The sequence below is a fragment of the Sus scrofa genome, chromosome 1 (assembly GCF_000003025.6).
Source record: "Sus scrofa isolate TJ Tabasco breed Duroc chromosome 1, Sscrofa11.1, whole genome shotgun sequence".
NCBI lineage: Eukaryota > Metazoa > Chordata > Mammalia > Artiodactyla > Suidae > Sus > Sus scrofa.
This window is the reverse complement of record NC_010443.5, coordinates 1,283,932-1,306,251: the sequence shown is the minus strand read 5'-3', so window position 1 is coordinate 1,306,251 and position 22,320 is coordinate 1,283,932. Positions and strand designations below refer to the sequence as shown.

Sequence of the window (22,320 nt, the reverse complement as noted above, 5' to 3'; positions counted from 1 at the left end):
GGCCCACATGGGCGCAGGGCGGGGGCGGGAGCGCGCCCTGGACAGGGTGGCCTGGCTGGGCCCTTAGGCCCCTGACCTTGTGATGTCCTGTGGGCGGCACGGTCTTGGCGTCCCTGGTCCTGCGTTCCCGGCCACGGGCAGGGCTCGCTCTCGGGGACGGGATCTGCTGGGGAAGCGGCTGCACCCAAAGGCCCTGAAACCAGCAGCAGAGACAAGCCCGTGGTGTCTGTTCTCAAACCCACGGGATGGGGTCGCAGGTTTCACGTCGTGCCACTGCCTGTCCTTGTTCAGCTCACTGGGCGCCTGCGGTCTCCCAGTTTCTGGGTGATGGAGTGAGAGAGAAAAAAGACCAATTCAGGAGAAGAACGGCACTGCGTCTCTTTGTCCCTCCTTGGCAGAGACTGGCCGCGGGCCGTGTGGCCGCGAGGTTTGCCTGGCATTTTGTGAGAGAGCTGCTCTCCATTAGATGCAGCTCCTCTGGCTTCCCTTCCCCAAAGCACGTCCAAACCCACCGTGAGTCACCAGGAATCAGTAACAGCCCTTTGGAGGCCAGTACGAAAACCTAGCGGACTCCCTGTTCCGTTGCTTCAGATTCCATGGCAGTTCTGCAGTGTTTTCCACACAAAACCCGCCCCGGTTCCAACTCTCTGCCCTCCAGACCCACGTCTTATAACTCTCAGTATGGAGCAAAGGTCCAGGGGAGACCTCAGCCTGCAGGAGCTGCCTTTCCTGGAAGAGGAGCGTAAACAAAGGCCTTCCTCCCACCACCCCGCAGGCTGCGTCCCGGGTGCGAGGCCCTGAGCCAGGGGGCTCTGAGCCTTGGTCCTGGCAGACGGGTCGCCATGGGATGAGGCCAGGGAGGTGCAGGCGCTGGGGAGTCCCTCACTCTTGTGCTGACTCCCTCATTCCTTCATTCTTGGGGCACCACAGCTGGGCAGACTGGGGTCGGGGCCCGAGAAGGTTAGAGACCGCTGCTGGGAGAAACACGGGGCCCTCTGCTCCCCCTCCCAAGCCCCCCTGTGAGGGCACGTCCCTCTGGGGGCAGCTTCGTGCTCATGCTGGATGGGGAGGGACTTTAGGTGGCATCAGAGTCGTCCCTGAGAAGCAGCATCCTGTCCCCTGTCCGGGGCGCCCAGGGCCTTTGCGCCATCCCGGCTGCTCGCTGTCCTGGCATGCGTAGCAGACTTGGCCCGTCTGTCTCTGGTTTTCAGAGCATCCGAGCGCCCCCGTCCTGCGCGTCACGTGTTCCACCAGCCTGGTCTCCAAGCAAGGGAATGGGTCCGCGGTGGCCAGGGTGCTGCTCTCTGCCTCGCGCCCGCCTGTGGCCTCAGGCCAAGCCGCCCCCGGGCCCTTCACCTCCTCCTCGGTCTCGGCTCCTCGGCTCCGATCTCCGCTGGGTCCAGGGCGAAGGTGCCCCAGACCTGAGCTCACAGCAGACACGAGAGACCCGTCTTTATTGTCCAGCCCGGTCGCCTCTCACCGGCTGCGGGTGAAGGCTGCCTTCGGCAAATTCAAAGCACGGGAGAGGGTTTGGGAAGCGTGAGCCCGGAGCACGTTTTAGTTTTCACTGAACTTCCTCCTGCACCTGACGCTACAATAACAGCAAGGGAGTAGATGCAGAGTCAACACAGGGTCCGCCGCGTGGTCGGGGTGCTGCTTTCCCTCTTGAGGTCTTGGGGAGTCGTTTCTACCTTGAGACACCTTTTACGAGAAAGCAGTACAATTTTACAGTCATTTCGATGGCGCGTTTTTAAGGGTCACTTTATATTCCGCTCTTCTGTTGCTGCCAGGCAGCCCGCCTGCATGAGTGCCCTGGGCTGTCCTGACAGCCATGAACCACGTGGCGTAAACAGCAGAAATGTCTTGTCACACAGTCTGGTGGCCAGAGGTCCCAGGCGAAGGCGTCTTCAGGGCTGGTCCTTCTGTGCTGTGCGGGAGAGCCTGATGTGGCTCCAGCTCTGGGGGTTCATGGGCCGTCTTTGGGGTTCCTTGGCTTGTAGACGGGTCGCCCCGTCTCTGCTCCATCTTCACATGTGCTGTCCTCACCGCATGCATCTCTAAGTGTCCCCATTTCTCAGGACGCCAGTCATATGGGGTTAAAGGCTACCTGCCTTTAACCTGACTCGGTCTCACTTAGCCGGCTCCCCTGGGAAGCTCACTTCCCAGCTAGGTCCCATTTTGAGGAGATGGGGTCAGGCTGCTTCACATGCGAATCTGGGGGCACAGAAAACCTGTAACCTCGGGGATCGGATTTGTTATCCATTTACTGAGGGTAACCTCGTCTTAAACTGATTACACGAGCAAGCACCTTGTTTCCAGAAAAGGTCGCATTCACAGGCTCCAGGCGTTCGGGGTGAATCCGTCTTCCTGGGCAGGAGAACCCTGCTCAGCCCGCAATTGCGCCTGTAAAACTCGCCTCCTCCCGTGAGCCTCAGGCCCTCAGCCTGGCCGAGGAGGCGGTGTTCTCAGCCTCCCGCCCCTGTGGGCCAGAGGGTCAGGACCCGGCTTCTCCACCAGGGCACCCCGCCCCTGCCAGGGAAACCGCTTCAGTCTAAACGACACGGGCAGGAGACGGGGAGGCCTCCCCAGGGTCCCCACTGGCGTGTGTAGCACTAATTGCTGTGGACAGAAGGGGCCGGGCTCCAGGGGCAGCGACCCTGGCCCACGCCCGCCTCCGCTCCGGGTCGCGGGGGGCACTCTGGTCCGAGTGGCCGGCTGAGAATCCAGGTTGTAAAACCTGCCAGGACCAGAGGGATCACTGGCTCTGCCTTTTGTAAAGGCCCCTGTTTTGTAAATGGCAGAATCTTCTGTGAATTGGGGGAAACGTGGGTCCCCGGGCCCTGGCCCGGAGAGTCAAGGCTGCAGGTCGGCAGACATGGTGCTGAGCCGTGCAGGGCTGGTCCTGCCCTGCCAAGGAGCAGAGCGTCTTGCCCCACCCCCGCTCTGCGGTGCCACGTGCTGTGGCCATGTGGCCGGAGTGGGATGGGCTGAGGCTTCCTCTGGGACTCGAACTCACTGCTCACACTGGGATGGCGGGGGGGCGGGACGCCTTCCCCTCTGCTTGAGCCTGGTCACGTGGCCCTCGCAGAAGAGCAGGGGACATGCCTTCCCCGACAAGGATGCCCCCTGGGTGTTCCTGGGCAGCGCAGCCCTGACAACAGGAAGTTCCTGTGTCATCTTGTGCAGTTCGCAGTGGGTCAGCCCAAGTCATCCCTGGTATTTCTCCTCTCGGGCGGCCCCCTGCCCCCGGGTCTGAGTCCTGCGGGGCTTTGGAGCTGAGTCCAGTTGCAGCGGAGAGAATCTGAATTCCAAAGAGGCCCGAGACAACCAATGCAGGACAGGAGATCAACTGCCTCTTATGAAAATCGCAAGTTACCTTGTGCACGTGAAGGTAACGGACGCTCAGCTTATGCGGAGAACTTAGTTTCCAGAATATTGGACACGTGGGACGAGGGCGAAGGGCACGAGCTGGGAAAGGACGTTTCTGAGGCCTGGGCAGTCGGGAAGGCTCCGGAAGGTCGAGGCCCCATGGTTCAGAGTCTTGTGATGACCTTGCCCGCAGCACATGTCTGTGGGGATAAGGTCAGTTAGCCCTGGATGCTCGTGGACCACTTCCACCGGCATCAGGCAGAGCTTTAAGTGACCATCTAAAGGTTAAAATTATTATTGCGAATCGCCGCAGAATACTTAATGAACGCGAACACGAATTCCCTGCTGTAGGAATGTTTTAATGTTATCTGACGGACGTGGAGGCGGGGAAGCGGGCTGAATTTACTTAGCTGTGATCTTATTCTGCCAGGAGGTTGGAACCCTGCGCCTAGCCCTCTAGGGCACCCCCGCGTTCTCCTCAGCCCTCTTCCTGTCGTGACCTCATGTCCACCTTAGAAGTGGGTCATCTGGTTTCTTGAATCCCTCTTAGCTAATCGATCGCTTTGAATTTTAAGTCTCATATTGAATCTGCTTCTGGAATCATCAGTGAATGTATTTAAACAAACCGATGTCTCTCCCGTGCTTCTCTTGTGCGTGAAAAGGTGCAGGTTGTATTCGATGAGAACATTTCTCGTGGAGGCAAACACAGGGCCTTCTCTGTCGAAACTGGAAAACTCAATTGCATTTAAAACAAAAGCTCCAGCGTTTCCGTTCGCAGGAGAATAAATTCTACTGGCCCGGAACCCATCCTCTTAAAGACGAAACACACGTGCGCACACGCACACCCTGCCTGGCGTTTATTTGTAATGCACGAGACCCCCGTCTTCCCCGCTGCATCCCCTCCGGTTCACCTGGCATTTCGGAGGCAGGGACTGCCAGGGGCCCGCAGGGGAGACCCGCGTCCCCACTGCCAGCAGCCGCAGCAGCGGTCAGGCTCTGCAGCCGCTGGCCAAGCAGATCTGATCCGTCCCAACCCAGCAGCCTTCCTCTTCCATGTGAGCCACGTCCGTGACGCAGGCCGCTGCTGGGGACGAGGCCACGCGGTGGAAATAAAAGCCCCGGGCATCCGTCCCACGTGTGGGGGTCCTGTAACCGCGGCTGGAATGATGTTCTGAAGCAGCAACGTTGGTTTCTCCGGGCGAACGTCTCTCTCGGTTACGAGATGACAGTGGCCATGGGGTCAGTGCTGTCTCGAGGGACAACCCTGTCCTCAGGACAAAGCGCGGACAGTGTCGGAGGCACACGTATGTTCTGGCCTCCTCTGCCGCCCCCGGAACTGGGTCTGAAAGGCTCGGTCTGTCCATCGGGACAGCGGGGGGCGCGTGCCCGAGACCCCTGTCGGGCGCCCGTCGGGATTGCAGAGGCCACTGGGAGACAGTTCCTGGGTTTCGCCTGAAACCTTCTCGGGTCGTTCAGCAGCGGCTGGGAAGGTGGTTTCTAAGGGCGAGCTCACAGGGCTGAGCAAAGGCTAAGCTGGGGGATGTTGGGATGTGACTTCTTTGAGGCTCAGCCGCTTGAACGTTCATCCTTATTGGTGGAGGTTGGCGAAAAATCCGGTTCCCGTAACTTTATAAACTTGCCTTGTGCGAGATGTTGTGTGGCTTTGCAGTGATGCAGGGTGATGTTTCGTGAGTGGTGTACAAACCTCGAAGGGAATGACAGGCAGGCTTCCGGAACCAAACCTGCTGAGAAAATGACATTCGAAATATAAAGGCAGAGCTCCCGTCACGGCTCAGCGGTTACCAAACCCGACTGGCACCCACGAGGACGCGGGTTCGATCCCTGGCCTCGCTCAGTGGGTTAAGGATCCAGTGTTGCTGTGGCCGTGATGTGGGCCGGCAGCCGCAGCTCCAATGCCACCCCCAGCCTGGGGCTCTATATGCTGCGGGTGTGGTCCTAAAAAGACAAAACAAACAAACAAAACAAAACAAAAACAAAAACAAAATATAAAGGCCAAAGTATCTCTAGAAAGGACACTTTCAATAAGATTTGGTCCTATGATAATATTACAGTTTGAAAGGAGGCAGTCCTCATTTTCACATGAATAAAATGATTACTTGTTTTCATGTCAACTTTCCAGGTGTATTAAATCCTGGTCAGTCAGAATTAGCTCTAGATGAGCACGTGGACAATGTGGCTATCACTTTTTTTTCAAAAAAATGTACTTCCTAGTTTTCTTTTTCTAGTTAAACAGCAGCGAAAACCAGCTCTTTCTACTGGCTCTTCCATCCGATATGTCCCCCCGTTTCAAACTGTCTCTGTTGTGGCTGCTGTTTTCTCCGGCTCTTGCCCCTTGGTTCTTTCTGACAAAAACCCCGTCAGGAACTTGACTCTGTGCAGGAGCCACTGTCTGGAGTCTCGCGTGTCAACAGCCGTGGACTCAGGAACTTGAGGCTGTTATGAGTTTGGAACCGTTCTGATGCCGTTGGAAGAATCCTACATGAAGGCTTGGTCTCTGTTTCCATTCGAAACCTCATTGTTTTCTTGGTTTGACCTCGTGCCAGGTATACTGGTCTCCGTCTTGGCAAGTCTGTGCGATAGTTTTACCAGATGTTGTGAAGAGTGGTTTTCCCTCCTAAGCATCCTGAGCGACCTTCTTCTCCAGGAAGAGGTCAAGCACCGGGCCTGGAACCGGCCAGTGGGTACCAGGGAGCAGGCGCCAGGGCGGTTCTGTCTCTCGCTCTCATCAGGAGAGTTGAGGGGAACAAAAGGCCAACTCGCTTGGCAAATATATAAAAACAGTGAGTTGGTCTCTGCTGCCGCCTTCCCCTTCTCGGGCTTTAACGCTTAGGTAGTGTTTTCTGGACTCTCCTGAAGGGCTTTGCGAGGGTCAGAGACGCCCCGAAGCCTTCTGGGCGAACGAGTGACCACAGCAGACATGTGTCCTTGGCACACTGTCACCGCCGGGAAGATGGGAGCCTGACAAGCACCCTGGAGACGAGCAGGGCCTCTGACCTGTCCTGCTTGGCGCGGACCCGAGGTTCTGGGGCAGGAACGGAGGCTGACCTCAGTGGACGGCCGTGGTTTCCTTCTACTGAGGTTCTGCGATTCTTCCCCCAAGACGCCAGAGCCTCAGGCTGGAGCCTCAGTGGTGTCGGGGTGGGGTGGGTGCCAGGCAGGGCGCTGATCGGCCCCTTCCCAGAGCTCTGGGCCTGGAGGGAGGGGCGGCTCGGCCAGATGGGGGCGCTGGTTCTGGGACCCCCCTGCTACACTGCTGCTCAGCCAGGGTGCTCGTGTGCAGCAGGACTTTCCTCAAGGGAAGCATCCGGGATGCTGCGGGGCAGGGAGGGACCAGCACGGCCCCCGCTGACCTGGCCCCTCCGGCCTCCTCCCCTGGTGCCAGGCCACGGATGAGACCCCGGCTGCCGGTGGCCTCCAGGAAAGCCGCCGGGATGGGCTTACCCCCCTTCACCCTGCCCTCCTGCCTGGTGCCACGGGCACCTCGACCCCGCAGTACCCACTGCAGCAACTCCGGTGGGTGTGTGGTCGCGTCCCCTTAACTTTTACTTTCTCTGCAAAGCCTGTGATGCTTGGAGTGCTTCCGGGGAAGCAGAGCACCTGTGTGCAGCCTCGCCACTTGCAGCTGGTCCCTCACACGTCAGCCCCTGCCCACCCTTCCCTGTCCCCCGCCCCCTCACTCCCCCTCCTCCCTCACAGTCCCCTCTCCCTTCCCCCCTCCCTCCCTCTACCCCCACCATGCCCCTCCCCCTCTCTCCCCCCTCCCCTCACTTCCCCCCTCCCCTCCCCTCCTCTTCTCACTCCGCCCCCCGTTTGGGTTTGCTGGGCAACAGGTTGTCCCCCAGGTGTGGGGAGCTCAGGCCCCTGTGGGGTCACGCACCCCCCCCCAGGGCCAGTGTCCTCTCACCCTGAGCCACCCGCCCTTACCGCCGTCCTCCAAGTCCCTCTCGGGTCCCTCAAAATCCTCTTTCTTCCTTCCGATTTCTCTTCCTCCTGTAATTGACGTGTTTCGCTCTTCTCTGGACTTGAAGGTGTGCATTTCGGGGTAACTTCTCCAGAGACCGGTTCTTTTCTCAGCTGTCTTCTGCGCGAGCACCTTGGAGGGGATGTGGCCACGGCCGAGCGCGTGGGTGATGGAGCCCAGCAGCACCAGCCGCACGTCCCCAGCTCCCTCGGGGGCTGCCCTGGTGCCTCTCAGGGATGGAAACTGGGCAGGGTGTGATGCTGCTTCCCAGGGCCCGTGAGCAGGACTCTCCTGGAAGCCTCCCAGGCCTGGCTGTGTCCCGATAAACAAGGGCCGGAACCATGCGGAGACTCTGTTTGACTGTGTTAAGCAGTGATGGTGACAGTGACGGGCCAGCCCGTTTCCACTGTGCCGTTGCCTCAAGCAGAGAAGGTGGATCCTGGGAAGAGGGCGGGAGCTGGGGCGCGGCGGTCCTGCCCCCCCCACGCGTCCTTCCACGGCTGCGTCTCCAGCGCAGGTGCTGTGTGCGGGGAGGGAAGGCTCTGCTGCGTGTGTCCCGGGGAAGACGCAGCCCCGGCCCCGGGCGGTTCCCAGCCGGTGATGGGAGTGACGCGTGGGGATGGGGTCCCCAGTCCTGAATCTGCTTCTGGCTGCGCCCGGAGGAGCCGGGTGACCGCCTTTGGGAGCCTCTGACTCGTCTTTGGTCCCAGGAGGCCCCTGGGGCTGTGTCCTCTGGGACCCTCGGTCTCTTCTTCGTGTCCCGTGAGCTCCTCCGGCCCAACCCCCCGGGGCCGACAGCGTTTGGTCGGGGGGGGGGGGGGGCAGCCTGTGCGCCTTCCCCCAGGCGCGTGGGCGAAGGCGTAGCTCTCACTGACACTCGGAAAGGGGTTTGACTTCCCCGCCTGGGTTTCTCCCCCTCCGGGGTGGTGGCTGAGTGGACGTGTGGGGGTGAACACTGGGGGAGGGTCTCCGCGGCTCCTCTTTCCCCAGGGACCCCTCTGCTTGGACGTGGCCAGAGAGGACCCTGGGCCTCCCTGGGGCGGGATACGGATGTGGAGCTGGACTCCGCCTGGTCTGGGGGGCGCAGAGGCCGTGCCTGGTGTGACTGGCTCATTCTCACTCTGCAAGTAGGCATAGGTGTTCCTGAGGCTTGGGGGCGACCCTGTTCCTCCAGGGAGCGGCGTCTCTTGACCTGCTTCCCGGGAGGACGAGGCCTCTCACCTGGTTCCGTTACTCCTTCGTGCTGTGCGCCAGGGAAACGCTTTCACCGCGCAGCGCGCAGCGTCCTGACGTTTGGCTGAGAAACAGACTCTGGTGTCCGCGCTTTTGGACACACTTCCCCGTGTCTGCAGGTCCCTTCAGTACCCGCGAACAGGCGCTTCAGTGCAAGTGGGTCTAAACACTTTGAGGTGAGCAGGAGCCTTTAAAAAAGAAGCCCTGGCTGCACTCCCCGGAAGTGTCACTTCACCGATGACTGCAGTTGATCTCCGGGGGACGTGAGGGCTGAAGAGAGTGGGGGGCTGTCTGTCACCTGCTTGGATGGTCAGGCTGTCAGGGGACTTGTGACTTCTATACGGTGACAGAACACAAAGGATCGGCCACCTCTGGACCCACAGACACAGCTGGCTTTCTCCTTATCTCTCCTTGTCACCCATCCAGGCATGTGTCAGTGATGCCGGCTGCAGACAGCTGTCAGAGGGCTGGTGTGGCCCAGATGGGGCCCCACGCATTCCCACGACCTGTCTATGCAGACAGACATCTCCGGGGTGGAGACCTGAGATCCCCAGGGTTGACCAGCTGCCCAGCTGACCAGCTGTGGCCGATGCAGACCTGATTCTGCCGTGCAGGGTGGATGGTTTGGAAGATGGAGTCTGACGTGCACTTAATCCTTGTTTTCCAGGTTGACTAACCCTTTTGCTTTTAGACACAGACAGGGTATATGTGCCATCTCGTGGGTGCTTCAGCCCCCACGTTCCGTGAGGTCGCGGGAGATGGAACATTCAGATCAGCAAGCGGCTGGCTGTGTCTGCTTCCAACACAGTCACAGCAGAATGGGGCCGTTTACACGCCTGTGGTGGCCTCTGCTAGTCCCGTGTCACTTTGTCGAGTCTGCCAACACCTTCTTGTCCCTCCACTGCCCTGTCATCCCACAGCAGGTCCCGCCTGGTCCTGTGACTAAGCCCTTCGGATGGTGAGCCTGTCCGCAGCCCCTCATGTAGAGCAGACGCGGTGCTGGACGTGAGGCCACGTGGGTGAGCACACATCATCTCTGTCCTGCAAGAGTCATGGTCCCACGTGCTCTAAAGCCCTTGGTCAAGGGTCCGCTGTGCCTCCTCCCATGTCTGCACATGCATCGCTTCACAGAGCTGTGGCCTGAGAAGAACAGGGAGCCATGAAACCCCTTTGGCCTCTTGCTTGGTTCTTCCTGGACTCCTGGCTAAGAACTGGCACTAACTTGTAGCTGAACTGGAGAAGGGGGTGCCCGGCCATCTTCAAGTCACCTGCCCTGGCGACACCTGCATCACAGCGGGCGTGGCTTGTACAAGCAGAAGCTCGGCTCCCCTGCAGAAGCTCAGGTCCTCGCAGAATCTGCTTTGTGTGGACGTTACCTCTGAGTCATAGGCCTGATGGCTGGACGTTGAGGAAGAGGTAATTTTCAAGGGAGAAGCCAGGCTGGTTCTTGCTCCTCGGGAGCCATGTCCCATGTGTTCCAGTCGCCTCAGGCTGAAGCGCCCACCGTCCACACGACCACTTATTAAGAATTTGAGCGTCACGAAGTTCGTACTGACTCTGAAATAAACGTCACGTCTGGAACAGTCCGAACCCAGGAGTTTCCTCAATTACCTCCAAGAAGTACTAACAGGAAGCGAAATCTCTCTCATCAGTGACGTTAACATTGATAGGGAGGCAGGGAAGGGGAGCCAAGAGAAAAGAGCGGTTTGGGGACAGAGCAGAGCTTGGCGGAGCTGGAAGTGCAGCCAGGCCCCCCCATCCTGGTTCGTGGGGCGTGGGGACCGGGCCTAAGCGCTCAGGACCCCGAGAGAAGCTGGCAGGGCCGGGGCCCCAGGAGTCTGCAAAACGCTTCCGAAAGGCCTTCGCTGCTCAGACCAGGCGGGAAGGCGGGAGGGAAGAGGACAAAGCAGCGGCCGAGGGCCTCTGGCGCCTCCTGGACGGGTCCTATTCCCCGTCCTTTGCTCAGGAGACAGGCTGGAGCCTGCGCTGTTTGGCAAGGCTGTGGGCACGGCGTGGCTCTGGGCTTTCTCGGTCCCGGGGCCTGTCTTGGCTCCTCCGCACGGCGCTGGCTGTGCTGGTGAGGGGTCCCCATGGCGTTGCTGCCCCAGCCCTCCCACCTGGTACCTCATCCTGGCGCACGCCCCTCCGTGGGCCCCGGGCACGGGCCTGGCGCGCCCTGGTGCTCGTCCACCTGCAGAAGCTGCTCCCGGCTCCCGTCCACCGCGTCAGCCCCGTCGACTTCGCCCCCCCAGGTTTCTCCTTGAAAATGACCACAGCGGGAAGACCAGTCACCGCTCGGGCAGCAGGTTCGAAACTTGCGTGCCTGTGGAAAGGCAGCCCGGGCTTTGAATACCGGCCCTGGGAGGGCTTATCGCAGGTGAGATCTTCATAGCTTCCCAGGCGGGTTCATGGGCTCTGCTTCCTTTCCTCGTCACGGCAACGTTTGTGGAAAGAGCAGAGACGTGCTGTTACCACCTGCATTTTATAGATGACGAAACCAAGGGTCATTTGGCTAAAAGAATGACCGTCCTAGGTCACAGAGCCCGTCTACCCGTCTCCAGAACCAGTGCGTTTCTTTGACTGCCGAGCCCTGCAGTGTAGACCACACTCCACACACACTGGCTCTCACCAGCACAGAGTAATCTGTCTCTTTCTTGGGCCTGTAGCTTGAATCAGTCATTAAACAAAGAAAGAAAGAAATCTCAATTGCCCTCGGTTTTTCAAATCCTAGAGATGGCCCGTAAATCTAAGAAAAGGCATGAAGGGGCCCAGAATTATGACGGCGACGGCCGTTATTGCGGCTTCCTGCCGCAGTGCGTTGTTTTTCTCAAGGCCTTAAGCTCCTGACCGCCCGGCACCGCTGCAGAGGCCTCCTGCCTCTCTTCCGTGCCTGCAGTGATTTTCAGGTCGGAAGGGAGAGCCCATGCCGCCGTCTTCGTGCTGGAACTTTGCTCCTGGGGGGATGTCAGCCAGGCCGCGTGAGCGAGGCGGCTCCGTCGAGGGCTGTACCAGTTTGGGAAGGCAGGTGCCCTCCCCAGGCGTGGTTTCTTTCATTCTGCTCAGGCCCAGCGGAAACCTCATTATTTTAGCTATTCTCACGGCTCCGTCAGCAGAGGAGGTGTTCCTACTCCCGTTTCACAGATGAGCACACTGAGTCTACACCTCGCTGTTGCGCTGGTAATTATGACGTTTGCTCCGTGGCCGGAGCAGCATCGCGGGAGCCGAATCCAGTTTTAACTGCTGTGCAGTTTGCATGGTAAAGGCTGCAGTCTGGTCTAGGGAAGGTGAGAGGGCCGGAAGCTGTCCTAGAGTGGGTCCCAGCCTGAAGGACGGACTGGCGCCATCTGCGGTCAGTAAAGGTGAGGACACGCAGGGAGCCTCCGATGGCAGGACGGGGACCTCCCCCCTCCCCCCCGGGGCCACGTGCTCCCTGAGCAGCCCCGCTCCTCAGAGTGGCTCCCAGCTGGCTGGTCTGTGAGCCACTCCGCAGCCTGGCCCCGGAGCAGATCCCCAGAAACTGCTGCCATGGATGTGCTCTGTGGCTCTGTCCCCTGGGACCCACGCCGCACCCCTTCTCGTTCCAGTCTCGGGGACCCCTCGGCAGATCCAGCGCCCTGCCCCCTAAGGCTCTCCGACACTCAGGTTCTACCTTGGTGACCTGGGATGCGCTGTTCTAGACGACGTGGTGGTTCTCGGGGTGCTGCTGCCCTCTGGATGGTAACCTCCCCCGGGACAGGAGCCCCCCGCGTCCTGCCCCCACCCCGAGGCCAGGAAACCGCCTGGCAGCGAGCCGGCCTCGTAGCTGCGGAGCGCATTCCAGCCAAGCTGCATCTGACTTTTGCTCTGCCCTAGAAACGCAGGCTTTGTCCTTGGAGCGTGTGAAAGCGAGGCAGAGGCGATTCAACACAGACTAGAGTGTTTTAGACACGCACGGATCGGCCTGTGTCCGCTGCAGGCTGTGTCCTGGGCACGTGCGCTCGGCAGCTGCGCTCATTTTTCGGTGGCAAAGCGCTGAGAAAGGTCCCGCCCTGGGGCACATACAGCTGCAGGACTGTGCCATTCCGAGGTGCCTTTCCTGACGGTACCCCCACCTGTGTTATCCCGTATTGTAATCCTTGAAAAGGAGTCTTCCGTCAATACATCAACATTGCAGTGGGAAATGCGTCCGTATTGAGTGTTTCGGCTGCTTCTTAGATGTTTTGATTTTGTTTCGACGTTTCCTCGGGCTCAAATCCGAAACCTCTACGCAAACACCGATGGCGTCTTTAATCCACTGGCGCTTGACCCGCGGCTCCGCCGGGAGCTGCCTGACGTCCGGGCGGACCCCGCGGGCACCCTCTCTGCCCTCTGCACCGCCCTGCACCTGCGCAGACACTCGGCTCTGTGAGGGGACAAGAGAAGGGGCCTGGCCCCTCAGGGGGTTGTTTTTAATGGGGTCGCTTGAGCCTCGGCGGATCCCCTCCTGCATTTGACAAAAGTGCCTTTTATCGGATCTGGTTTGAAGACCCTCAACCAAGTTCTTTAATGAACTAGGAGTATTTTATTTTCCTGCAAGGGCTTCGTTTCGTAAAGAATCCAGAATAGCCGAAAGCGCATTTTCCTCTGTGCAGCGCCTCCCCGGAGTTTGGAGCTCACTGCCCGTGAGATGGGGACATGGGGACGGAGACAGGCAGGAGGTGTGAGTTCTCGCACTTCTGAGACAACAGCTCCGGGGCTTGTTCTCCGCCCTCCCAGGATCAGAAATTGCGGTCGAATTCCAAAGGCTGGATACTGGGCTGTGGTTCAAAATAAAAGAGAGTCTCTCTCTGTTCGTGACAACGTCTTTCCCGAAGTCATCTGCAGTCCTCACCTGGAGTTTCAGGCCATACAAGCAGACCACCTGCTCAACACAGAAACTGGCAGGATTTAGGTTATTTCGTGTTTTCGTCTAAACTGGAAGGGACCACTGCTGGCTGGGCTGCTGGGTGCACCCGCCTGCGAGGACTCCCCCCGCCCCCGCTCCGCCAGGCGGTTCGCAGTGGCATATGTTCCTCTTGTTGCTCTGTCTCTGTGTCTGTCTCCATCTGTCTGTCTCCCTCTCTGTGTGTGTGTCTCTCTCTCTCTTTCTCTATCTCTCCATCTCTGTCTCTTTCTCTTGCACAAAACTGCTCTGGCCCTGGGCTGGCTGGGGGTCACAGGAACCAGCCTATGAAAGCCCACAAGTGGTTGTGAGAAGAGGAGTGAGAGAAGGGCAGCGACTGGAGCTCCTGTCATGGCTCAGCGGAAACGAATCTGACTAGCATCCATGAGGACGCAGGTTCAATCCCTGGCCTCGCTCAGTGGGTTAAGGATCCCGTGTTGCTGTGAGCTGTGGTGTAGGTCACAGATGCAGCACAGATCTGGCGTTGCTATGGCTGTGGTGTAGGCTGGCAGCTGCAGCTCCAAGTTGACCCCTAGCCCGGAACCCTCATATGCTGCAGGTGCGGCCCTAAAAAGACAAAAAAAAAAAAAAAAAAAAAAAAAAAGGCAGTGACTATAAAATGAGCATCACTTCAGGGTGGGTAGAACTGGTTCCTCAGGTGCAACAGGCTGGTGGGGACGCCTCTTCTCCTGGGAGCTGCTGCCCCCTGGGATGGGGGTGGCCTTCAGTGCTGGAGAGTTAATTCACTTTAATTAATTTCTGGAAAAGGAAACAGCAAAACAAAGCGGGGCTGAAACTCCTCAGAGACAGAATTCAGTCAAATGTACTTACATGCTTACTTTGCCCGTTTTAAAAAACACATTTTTCCCCCCAAATCTTGCAAAGGCAATGATCTGTTGTCACCTGCCCCTTGGTAAAAAGAAGCACAGGTCATTCTAGCAAGCGAAAGCACCCTCAGGAAAATGAGAGCGTGCTGTTCCATCAGGACCCACTGGGAAAGCCTCCCCTGTGTGCGCGGGGCCCCTCCTGCTGTCACCTGTCTCTTGGCTGCAGCGTTTCTCAAGAAATCTGGGAATGAATGGCCTGTCATCTCTGCTCCCAAACAAGCAGGTGGAGGGGCAGTCACCCACACCTTCCCGGCCACCTGCACTCACTGCCCTTCCCCCCGGGACACCCCCACTCACTGCCCTTCCCCCCGGGACACCCCCACTCACTGCCCTTCCCCCCGGGACACCCCCACTCACTGCCCTTCCCCCCGGGACACCCCCACTCACTGCCCTTCCCCCCGGGACACCCCCACTCACTGCCCACCCCCCCGGGACACCCCCCAACTCACTGCCCACCCCCCCGGGACACCCCCCCACTCACTGCCCTTCCCCCCAGGACACCCCCACTCACTGCCCTTCCCCCCAGGACAACCCCCCACTCACTGCCCACCCCCCCGGGACACCCCCCCACTCACTGCCCTTCCCCCCAGGACACCCCCACTCACTGCCCACCCCCCTGGGACACCCCCCAACTCACTGCCCTTCCCCCCGGGACACCCCCACTCACTGCCCACCCCCCCGGGACACCCCCCCACTCACTGCCCACTCCCCCGGGACACCCCCCCACTCACTGCCCTTCCCCCCAGGACACCCCCACTCACTGCCCTTCCCCCCAGGACAACCCCCCACTCACTGCCCACCCCCCGGGGCACCCCCCCACTCACTGCCCTTCCCCCCAGGACACCCCCACTCACTGCCCACCCCCCCGGGACACCCCCCCACTCACTGCCCACCCCCCCGGGACACCCCCCCACTCACTGCCCTTCCCCCCAGGACACCCCCACTCACTGCCCTTCCCCCCAGGACAACCCCCCACTCACTGCCCTTCCCCCCGGGACACCCCCACTCACTGCCCTTCCCCCCAGGACAACCCCCCACTCACTGCCCACCCCCCCGGGACACCCCCCCACTCACTGCCCGCCCCCTGGGATGCCCCGGAACCCTGTGAGGATGTGGCTCCCCACCCCGCCCCCACAACCACAAGGCTTCTTTTCATCTTCAGCGGTTTTTTTGGGGGGGGTTTTTGGACAGAACCCAGGGCCTGAGGAAGTTCCTGGTGGAATCCGGGCCACAGAAGCCACCTGAACTGCTGCCATGACAACGTCAGATCCTTAACCCACTGAGCCACCAGGGAACTCTTCGGCTTCAGCTTTGTCTGATCCTTACAGGCACCAGCTAGGACACCCGAGGTGCCAGAGGAGGTGCTGGTACTTCCTCAAGGAAGGAGCGCCGGGTTGAGAATTTCCCTTTCCTCTCTTCTGGATGAGAAACAAGTTGAAGTCCCTGAACTTTTGCTAAACTCCTGCTTTTCCTCCAGCTCCGACCGCGGCCGGTTGGGGTCACGGGGAGCAGAGTGGTCTCTAGCCCTTAAATGTGACCCCGGCAAAGATGCCAAATTGCCCAATCCCCAGGCTGCACACGTGGCCGCGGGGCGTTGCGTCGTCGCCACAGCTCTGGGAGCTCTCTCTTTCCCTTAAGAAATGGCTAGTGCTCCATGAACTGGACACAATGCTTGTGACCAAAGGCTTGTGACGCCCCACGGCCCGGGTTGGGGATTCGCCTTCACGGGGGTCGTTTTGTCTGGGGTGGTGACTACGTAGCACTGAGGCTGGGACCCGTCGGGGTGCTGGGGAGCCGGGGTGGGCACGGAGCACCGTCGCTGTCCATGGAGGGTGGGTGTGAGAGCAGGTGTGAGAGCAGGTGTGAGAGCAGGGGGTGGACTGGACTGAGTCCAGCTGGGACTCTCCGTGAGCTCCGAAGTCTCACGTCTAGGACCAGATGAGCCCTGGGAGCCGTCAAGGGGGACCACAGCGTGTGGAGGGGCCACGGGGTGGGGGGCTCCATGCCTGTGCCGCTGCTGCATCCAGGGATGGTGGGGGGCCCTCAGGGGGTGGGGCTCCAGGAATGAAGATGAGATGATGATGCAGAGCTGGGGCCCTCGGGGAGACTGCCCCCCACTTCTGGGGAGACGGGAGGCCCTAGGGGAGACTGCCCCCCTCTTCTGGGCAGACGGGGGTGTGCTGACGTAGGCAACTTCCAAGGTGATGGCAAAACCTGGGGAGTGCGGGAGTCACCCAGGCCTGGAGCTCACGGATGCAAAGACAAACTCTGCCACTCAGACCTCTGAAGGTAAACAGCGCCCTCACCCACCCCAGCGAGGACCTAGGCAGTGCCCCAGGCCAGTGCAGAGGGCTCAGAGGTCCAGCTTTCAAACCCCGAGGCCAGCCTTACCAGGCACCCAGGCGGAGTTTGCAGAGTTTGCTGTGCTCTGGGGCGTGCTTGGCACTGAGTAGCCCCGAGCCTTCTGCTCTCTGCGGAGCCCCCTTTGAATGTCTGGCTTCTTTTCTGCTTTCTCCCCCAAGTTTTTGAGAGTGGACCAGGACAAGGACAAGGACTGCAGTTTGGACTGTGGCGGCTCCGCCCAGAAGCCCCTCTGCGCCTCCGACGGGAGGACCTTCCTGTCTCGCTGCGAGTTTCAACGCGCCAAGTGCAAAGACCCCCAGTTAGAAATTGCCTATCGAGGAAGCTGCAAAGGTGAGTGACGCCCCGTCTTCTGCTGAAGAGTCGGTCACGGAAGTGTGTCTGCAGGTACTTGATTTTCATTCTAAGTTTTTCTATGTAAAAACTCAAGCGTTTTATACTTGCGGCTCTTTTGTAGAAGAAGCGCACAGGGAGAAGGGTCCTTTCTGCATCTTTTTGTCTCTTGTTTAATGTTCTCTTTTCTTAGAATGTTTTATGACATCACGACTCATGTAGTCAAGGGTTTCACGGAATGTTGCCAGCCTCTTCACGTTATCCTCACCAGAGTTTTTAATTTTTATTTATTTTGACTTTTTTTAGCTCTTTCTTGTTTCCCTTTTTGGCATGTGGGGCGTGAACAGTAGCACCTGTGCCGTTTTCAGGGGCTTTTTTCACTGCTGATGTTACATTCGACTCTGTTAGTTTTCCTGATTTAAGAAGTAGATTTGGAGTGAACAGCACGCTTCGAGCAAAACGCTGAAAGGCTTCCCACGTTAATGAAAGGTTCGACTCCGCAAACACCGGATGCTTCAAACACAAATAGCGTCATTTTCAGAAGGAGGTTTACCCTTCTCTTTCTCATGATCCACGAGAGACCACACAGGCTGAAAGGCCCTGGGTCGACCTTCTGCTGCGCGTGGCTGTGCGCTCCAGCCACCTTCACCGGAGGGGCTGTCGTCTGACCCCAGGCTTGGCTGGGTTTGGAGCCACCTGGTTTTCCTTTCATAAGCCGACACCTCCTGGATGAACAGGTTCGAGGTGCTTCTCTGCATGACAAAGACAGAATTTTCTCTGTGCTGGAGAGCTGGGCGTGACCCCTACTGACACGCAAGGGCCCGTGGGCAGCGGGGCAGCGGCGTCTGATTGGCGGGTCCTCACACAGCGCTGGGAGAAACGTTGGCTCGTGACTTCAGGCCCTAGTTGTAGTTATTACGCATCTCCGTCATCTGTGCTGAGACACGAGCCGTGATTTCAGAATAAATTCAGATATCAGCTGATCCGCTTTTCGGAGACACTTCTAAGAGCAACGGCCTGTTCTGGTTTAGCCGGGAGCACAAGCGCCGGGTGGTAAATTTTGAGTTTTCAGGATCCTCTTTAGTGCCCTGTTTCTCTAGATATTTAGTTTCTCAGCAAATATCTCGGTGGGGCACCACCCTCAGGAAATAGCCCGTCGGAGGCCACCCCCAGCAGCCAGTCTGAGGGCGAGAACCCCCGCTGGGGGCAGCCCGGAGAAGGAGTTTCCAGGCTGCGGGCAGGCTTGTCCTGCAGACGCAGCGTTTCCCTGGCGCCTGGCCCCGGGCGGGAGCAGGGCCCCCTGAGGGGATGGGCGCCTTCATTCTGGCCGGTTTACTTGCCAACTGCTCACCAGCCCTGTCCCCTGATGTCCAGCACTTAACACCCCCGGCCTGCCCCAGGCCACAGGGCAGGGAGGGTTCTCAGTGAACCGGAGGGGCCCTCGTGCTGATGGACCCAGAGACAGGTGTCCCGGCTACACTGGGCAGTGCTGCTGTGTCCCTCTGTCCCCAAGAGCACAAATATTTCAAATTCTGCATCAACCCAGGACAAGAGCTGTCTACGCCGAACGTGAAAGAGGGAGCGTGAGATCGCAACACCCCTCCTCTCGGACACCCCCCCCGTCTCCCCCAAGTTGCTCCTGGTGGCCAAGTCGGCTGGCGTGTCATGGCATCAGTTTGGCAAGCGTGAAGCTTTGTATTTTGAGGGCATTTCCACATATTTTGTGGGTGACAGTCCCCAGGCCTGTCTCTTTTGCACACGCTCATTTAGAAACAATAGTTGAAATATTTGGGTTGCTGTTTAATTCGCTGGGCTACAGTGTTTTGCATTTCACATTATGGTCTAACCATTGACCTCTAACAAAAGGGCAGTGGTTTACACAGATGGATTTTTCTCATATTTTCTTAGACACTTGTGGAGTTGGTGCTTTTATTTTTAATGTTTTGCTTTTCAGGGCCACACCTGGGGCATATGGAAGTTCACAGGCTGGGGTTCAAATCCGAGCTGCTGCTGCTGGCGTACATCACAGCCACAGCCATGCGGGATCCAAGCTGCGTCTGCAACCCACACCGCAGCTCACAGCAACTCCAGATCCTTAACCCACTGAGCGAGGCCAGGGATCGAACCTGCAACCTCATGGACATTAGCCCTTGGTTCGTTAACACTGAGCCACAAACAGGAACTCCCTGGAGTTGGCACTTTCAGAACTCAGCAAATGCATTTGTATTTTTCTTTTGCTTTGAGACCACTGGGGTTGTCTTTCTTTTCAAGAAAATCTCAGATGTTGCATTAAAAAACAAAAACAAAAACAAAAAAAAAAATAAGAAAGAGAGGAAGAAGAAGAGGAAGAAGAAGAAAACCAGATGGCCAGGAGATCTTAGAATTCTGTTTTGAAATGTCTGGAAACAAAGTTACAAAGAGATCTGACAGAGGCGACTTCCCGGCGCTTTCTAAGGCCTGGGCCGTGTAGTGGACCAACGTGTGAGAAGAGGAAGCTCGGGAGGTTCCTCTGTGGCTCAGCGGTCAATGAACCCAACTAGGAACCATGAGAATGCGGGTTCAATCCCTGGCCTCGCTCCGTGGGTTAAGGATCTGGCATTGCCGTGAGCTGTGGTGTAGGTCACAGACGCGGCTTGGATCCTGCATTGCTGTGGCTGTGGTGTAGGCCGGCGGCTACAGCTCTGATTCGATCCCTCGCCTGGCAACCTCCATATGCCACCAGTGCAGCCCTAAAAAGCAGGAAAAAAAAAGGAAAAAGAGGCAGCTTGATACAAAGCCCCTGGCGTCTGTCCTCTTCCCGTTCGCCGCCCGAGACTCACGGTTCCAGTCCTGCCGTCACTGCAGAGGGAACCCCTGGCAGTGCGGGGGTCTCCGCGAGGCACAGCATCACCTGCCCACCCGGCAGAGCACGCAGGGGCTGCGGTGGTGGACGGAGGCAGACCCTCCCCACGAGGGGGGTAAACGCGCTCCTGCCGCGATGGAGGGTATGGTGCGCCTCAGGCCGCTGCTCTCTGCCCGCGAGGACCCGAGTGACACCGGCACAGGCATCCTTTCTGCCCAGGAGTGACCGCTGCCACTGTCCCACGGGGCTGTGTGACCAGGAGTCAGCCCAGCACTCTGGGCAAGCCCGGTCCTCAGGACCTCCTGGCCGTCCTCTTCCAGGGCCACGTGAAGGGGGCCCCGCTGACCGGGCTGCTCACACTCGGCCCAGTCCTGCAGGGAGAGCACTCGGCTCCCGGCCCCGCGGCTTCGGACCTGCTGTGGCCACACTCCGGTCAGCGGGCTGCGCGCTGCAAGTACCGAGATTTCCAGCGGGATTTCTGCGTGGCCCCAGGTGCTGTCCCCCCTCCCCCCGCCTCGGGACGGTTCTGCCACCTCTGGAGGCTCTGTGTGGTTTCTCTTTAATTATCTTAAAACAGGCGATGTGCAGCCCAAGAGGGCGCCTGCCCGTGCCCCTCAGCTCCGCCTCTGCCCCTGGGAGCGTGGCTGGTGCTGCCTCTGTCCCTCCCCGGGGCAGGGGTCGGGCAGCCCCGAGACGGGGTTGGGAGGCCGGGCCCCAGCAGCTGCAAGCTTCGCAGGGCTGGGGCGGCAGAACCAGCGCAGGGTGGGCTCTGCACCTGCTCTCTGGCTCTAGAACAGAGTGGTCGGGTCCCCGGAACAGGAGTTCTTTCTACTGGAGGGTTTTTCTGACCATCACGCTGTGCTCCTAACGAGCTTTCTCGGGTACCTGGAGAGCCGTGGGCCAGGCTGGGTGCCCACCTGCTGTCTTCCTCGGGCTTCTGGTGATGCTGCCTTTGAAGGAGGCAGAGCCTGGGCCTTCCTGTGAAGCCTCACCAGGAGGCATCGTTCACCCACAGGCACCGAGGACCAGGGTGCGGTTTGGGTGCTATATACCCCTCATCAACCTGCCAGCAACTCCTTTCGTGAAACCGGTGTTTCCATGGAGGGCGTCTGTGCAGGGGGTGTGGTATGTGTGTCTGTGTGTGCATCTGCGCAAGTGTGTGTGTGTGCATGGGTATGTGTGTTTGTGTACCATGTACGCCTATGTGGGCGTGTGCCTGGGTATGGCTGTCTCCTGCATGTGCATTTGTACGTGTGAGTGCGTGTGCATGTGTGCATTTATGTACGGACATGTGCGCATGCATGTGTGCGTGTGCGTGTGCGTGTGTGTGTGTGTGTGTGTGTGTGCGCGTGCGCGCGTCTCTCTCTCTTCTGTCCGGTCCCCTGGGCCGGGTCCGTGTCCCTGCTTCCTGCTGTGTCTCCTCAGACTCCTGGGAGCCGGTGCTCGTGTGGCTCCAGGACATCTTTGTCCTGCCCGAGGGCGTCCTTGCAGAACCCCCCACCCCGACCTTGGTCACTGGCACGCTTCTGCGGTGCCCTTGGGGCCTCCTCTGGTGTTGGAGGCCCCCTCTTTCCAGACTAAAGCGGACACCACCTTGCTCTCATCTTCAAGAAACGCAGCAGGACGTTTTGAAATGTTATGTGAACAGAACAGCTTTTCTCTGTTTGTTCCAGCAACACCTGTGCCCTCCCGGGTCCGTGCAGCCCCCGCCGTCTCTGCCCCCGAGGCTGCAGCCAAACCTCACCCGAGGAACCGGGGCCCTTGCCCCAGGGTGACAGGCGGCGATCGTGGTTATCAGTCATCATAGCTGTCAGAGAGTTATCCTAACGGGTTACTGTCAGTTGTCTCCTGTCTGACCATTTCAATCCAGTCTTACGATAGTTTGCGCCGTTACATCTCAAACTTATGGACCCTCGGTTTTGCTGTTGTGATTTGTTTCTGTCTTTGCGGCCTTTGCGATGACAAGACTTTTACTTAAGAGGAAGGCCCGGTTCCTTCCTCCGCGGCTCTAAATCTCCGGTCGAGGGACACTTAGGACACTCACTCTGCTGCCCCCAGGCTGCCCGGCTGCCGGTCGGAGGACGGGAGCCTCAGTCTGCTAGTCGCTGCACTTCCCTATGTGTTATTTATGCCAAAAAAGTTGTGGCCAGAATTTTTTTTTTTTTTTTTTTGCTTTTGAGAGCCACATCCACGGCCTATGGAGGTTCCCAGGCTAGGGGTCCAGTTGGAGCTACAGCTGCCAGCCTACACCACAGCCCCACAGCCCCAGCAACGTGGGATCCGAGCCGTGTCTGCGACCTACACCACAGTTCGTGGCCACGCCGGATCCTTAACCCATGGAGCGAGGCCAGGGATCGAACCCAAATCCCCATGGTTCCTAGTTGGGTTCATCAACCCCTGAACCATGAAGGAA

General features: G+C 58.9%; 1 protein-coding gene across 3 annotated transcripts in view; it reads left to right on the top strand.

Moving 5' to 3' along the window:
* The window catches only part of SMOC2 (SPARC related modular calcium binding 2), a 139,577-nt gene that overhangs the window by 26,488 nt on the left and 90,769 nt on the right, over positions 1-22,320 (top strand). For all 3 annotated transcript variants that reach the window (XM_021085691.1, XM_021085700.1, XM_021085688.1), the window contains exon 2: positions 16,894-17,065. In XM_021085691.1, coding sequence (XP_020941350.1) covers positions 16,894-17,065 — 172 coding nt within the window. The remainder of the gene's footprint in view (positions 1-16,893; positions 17,066-22,320) is intronic.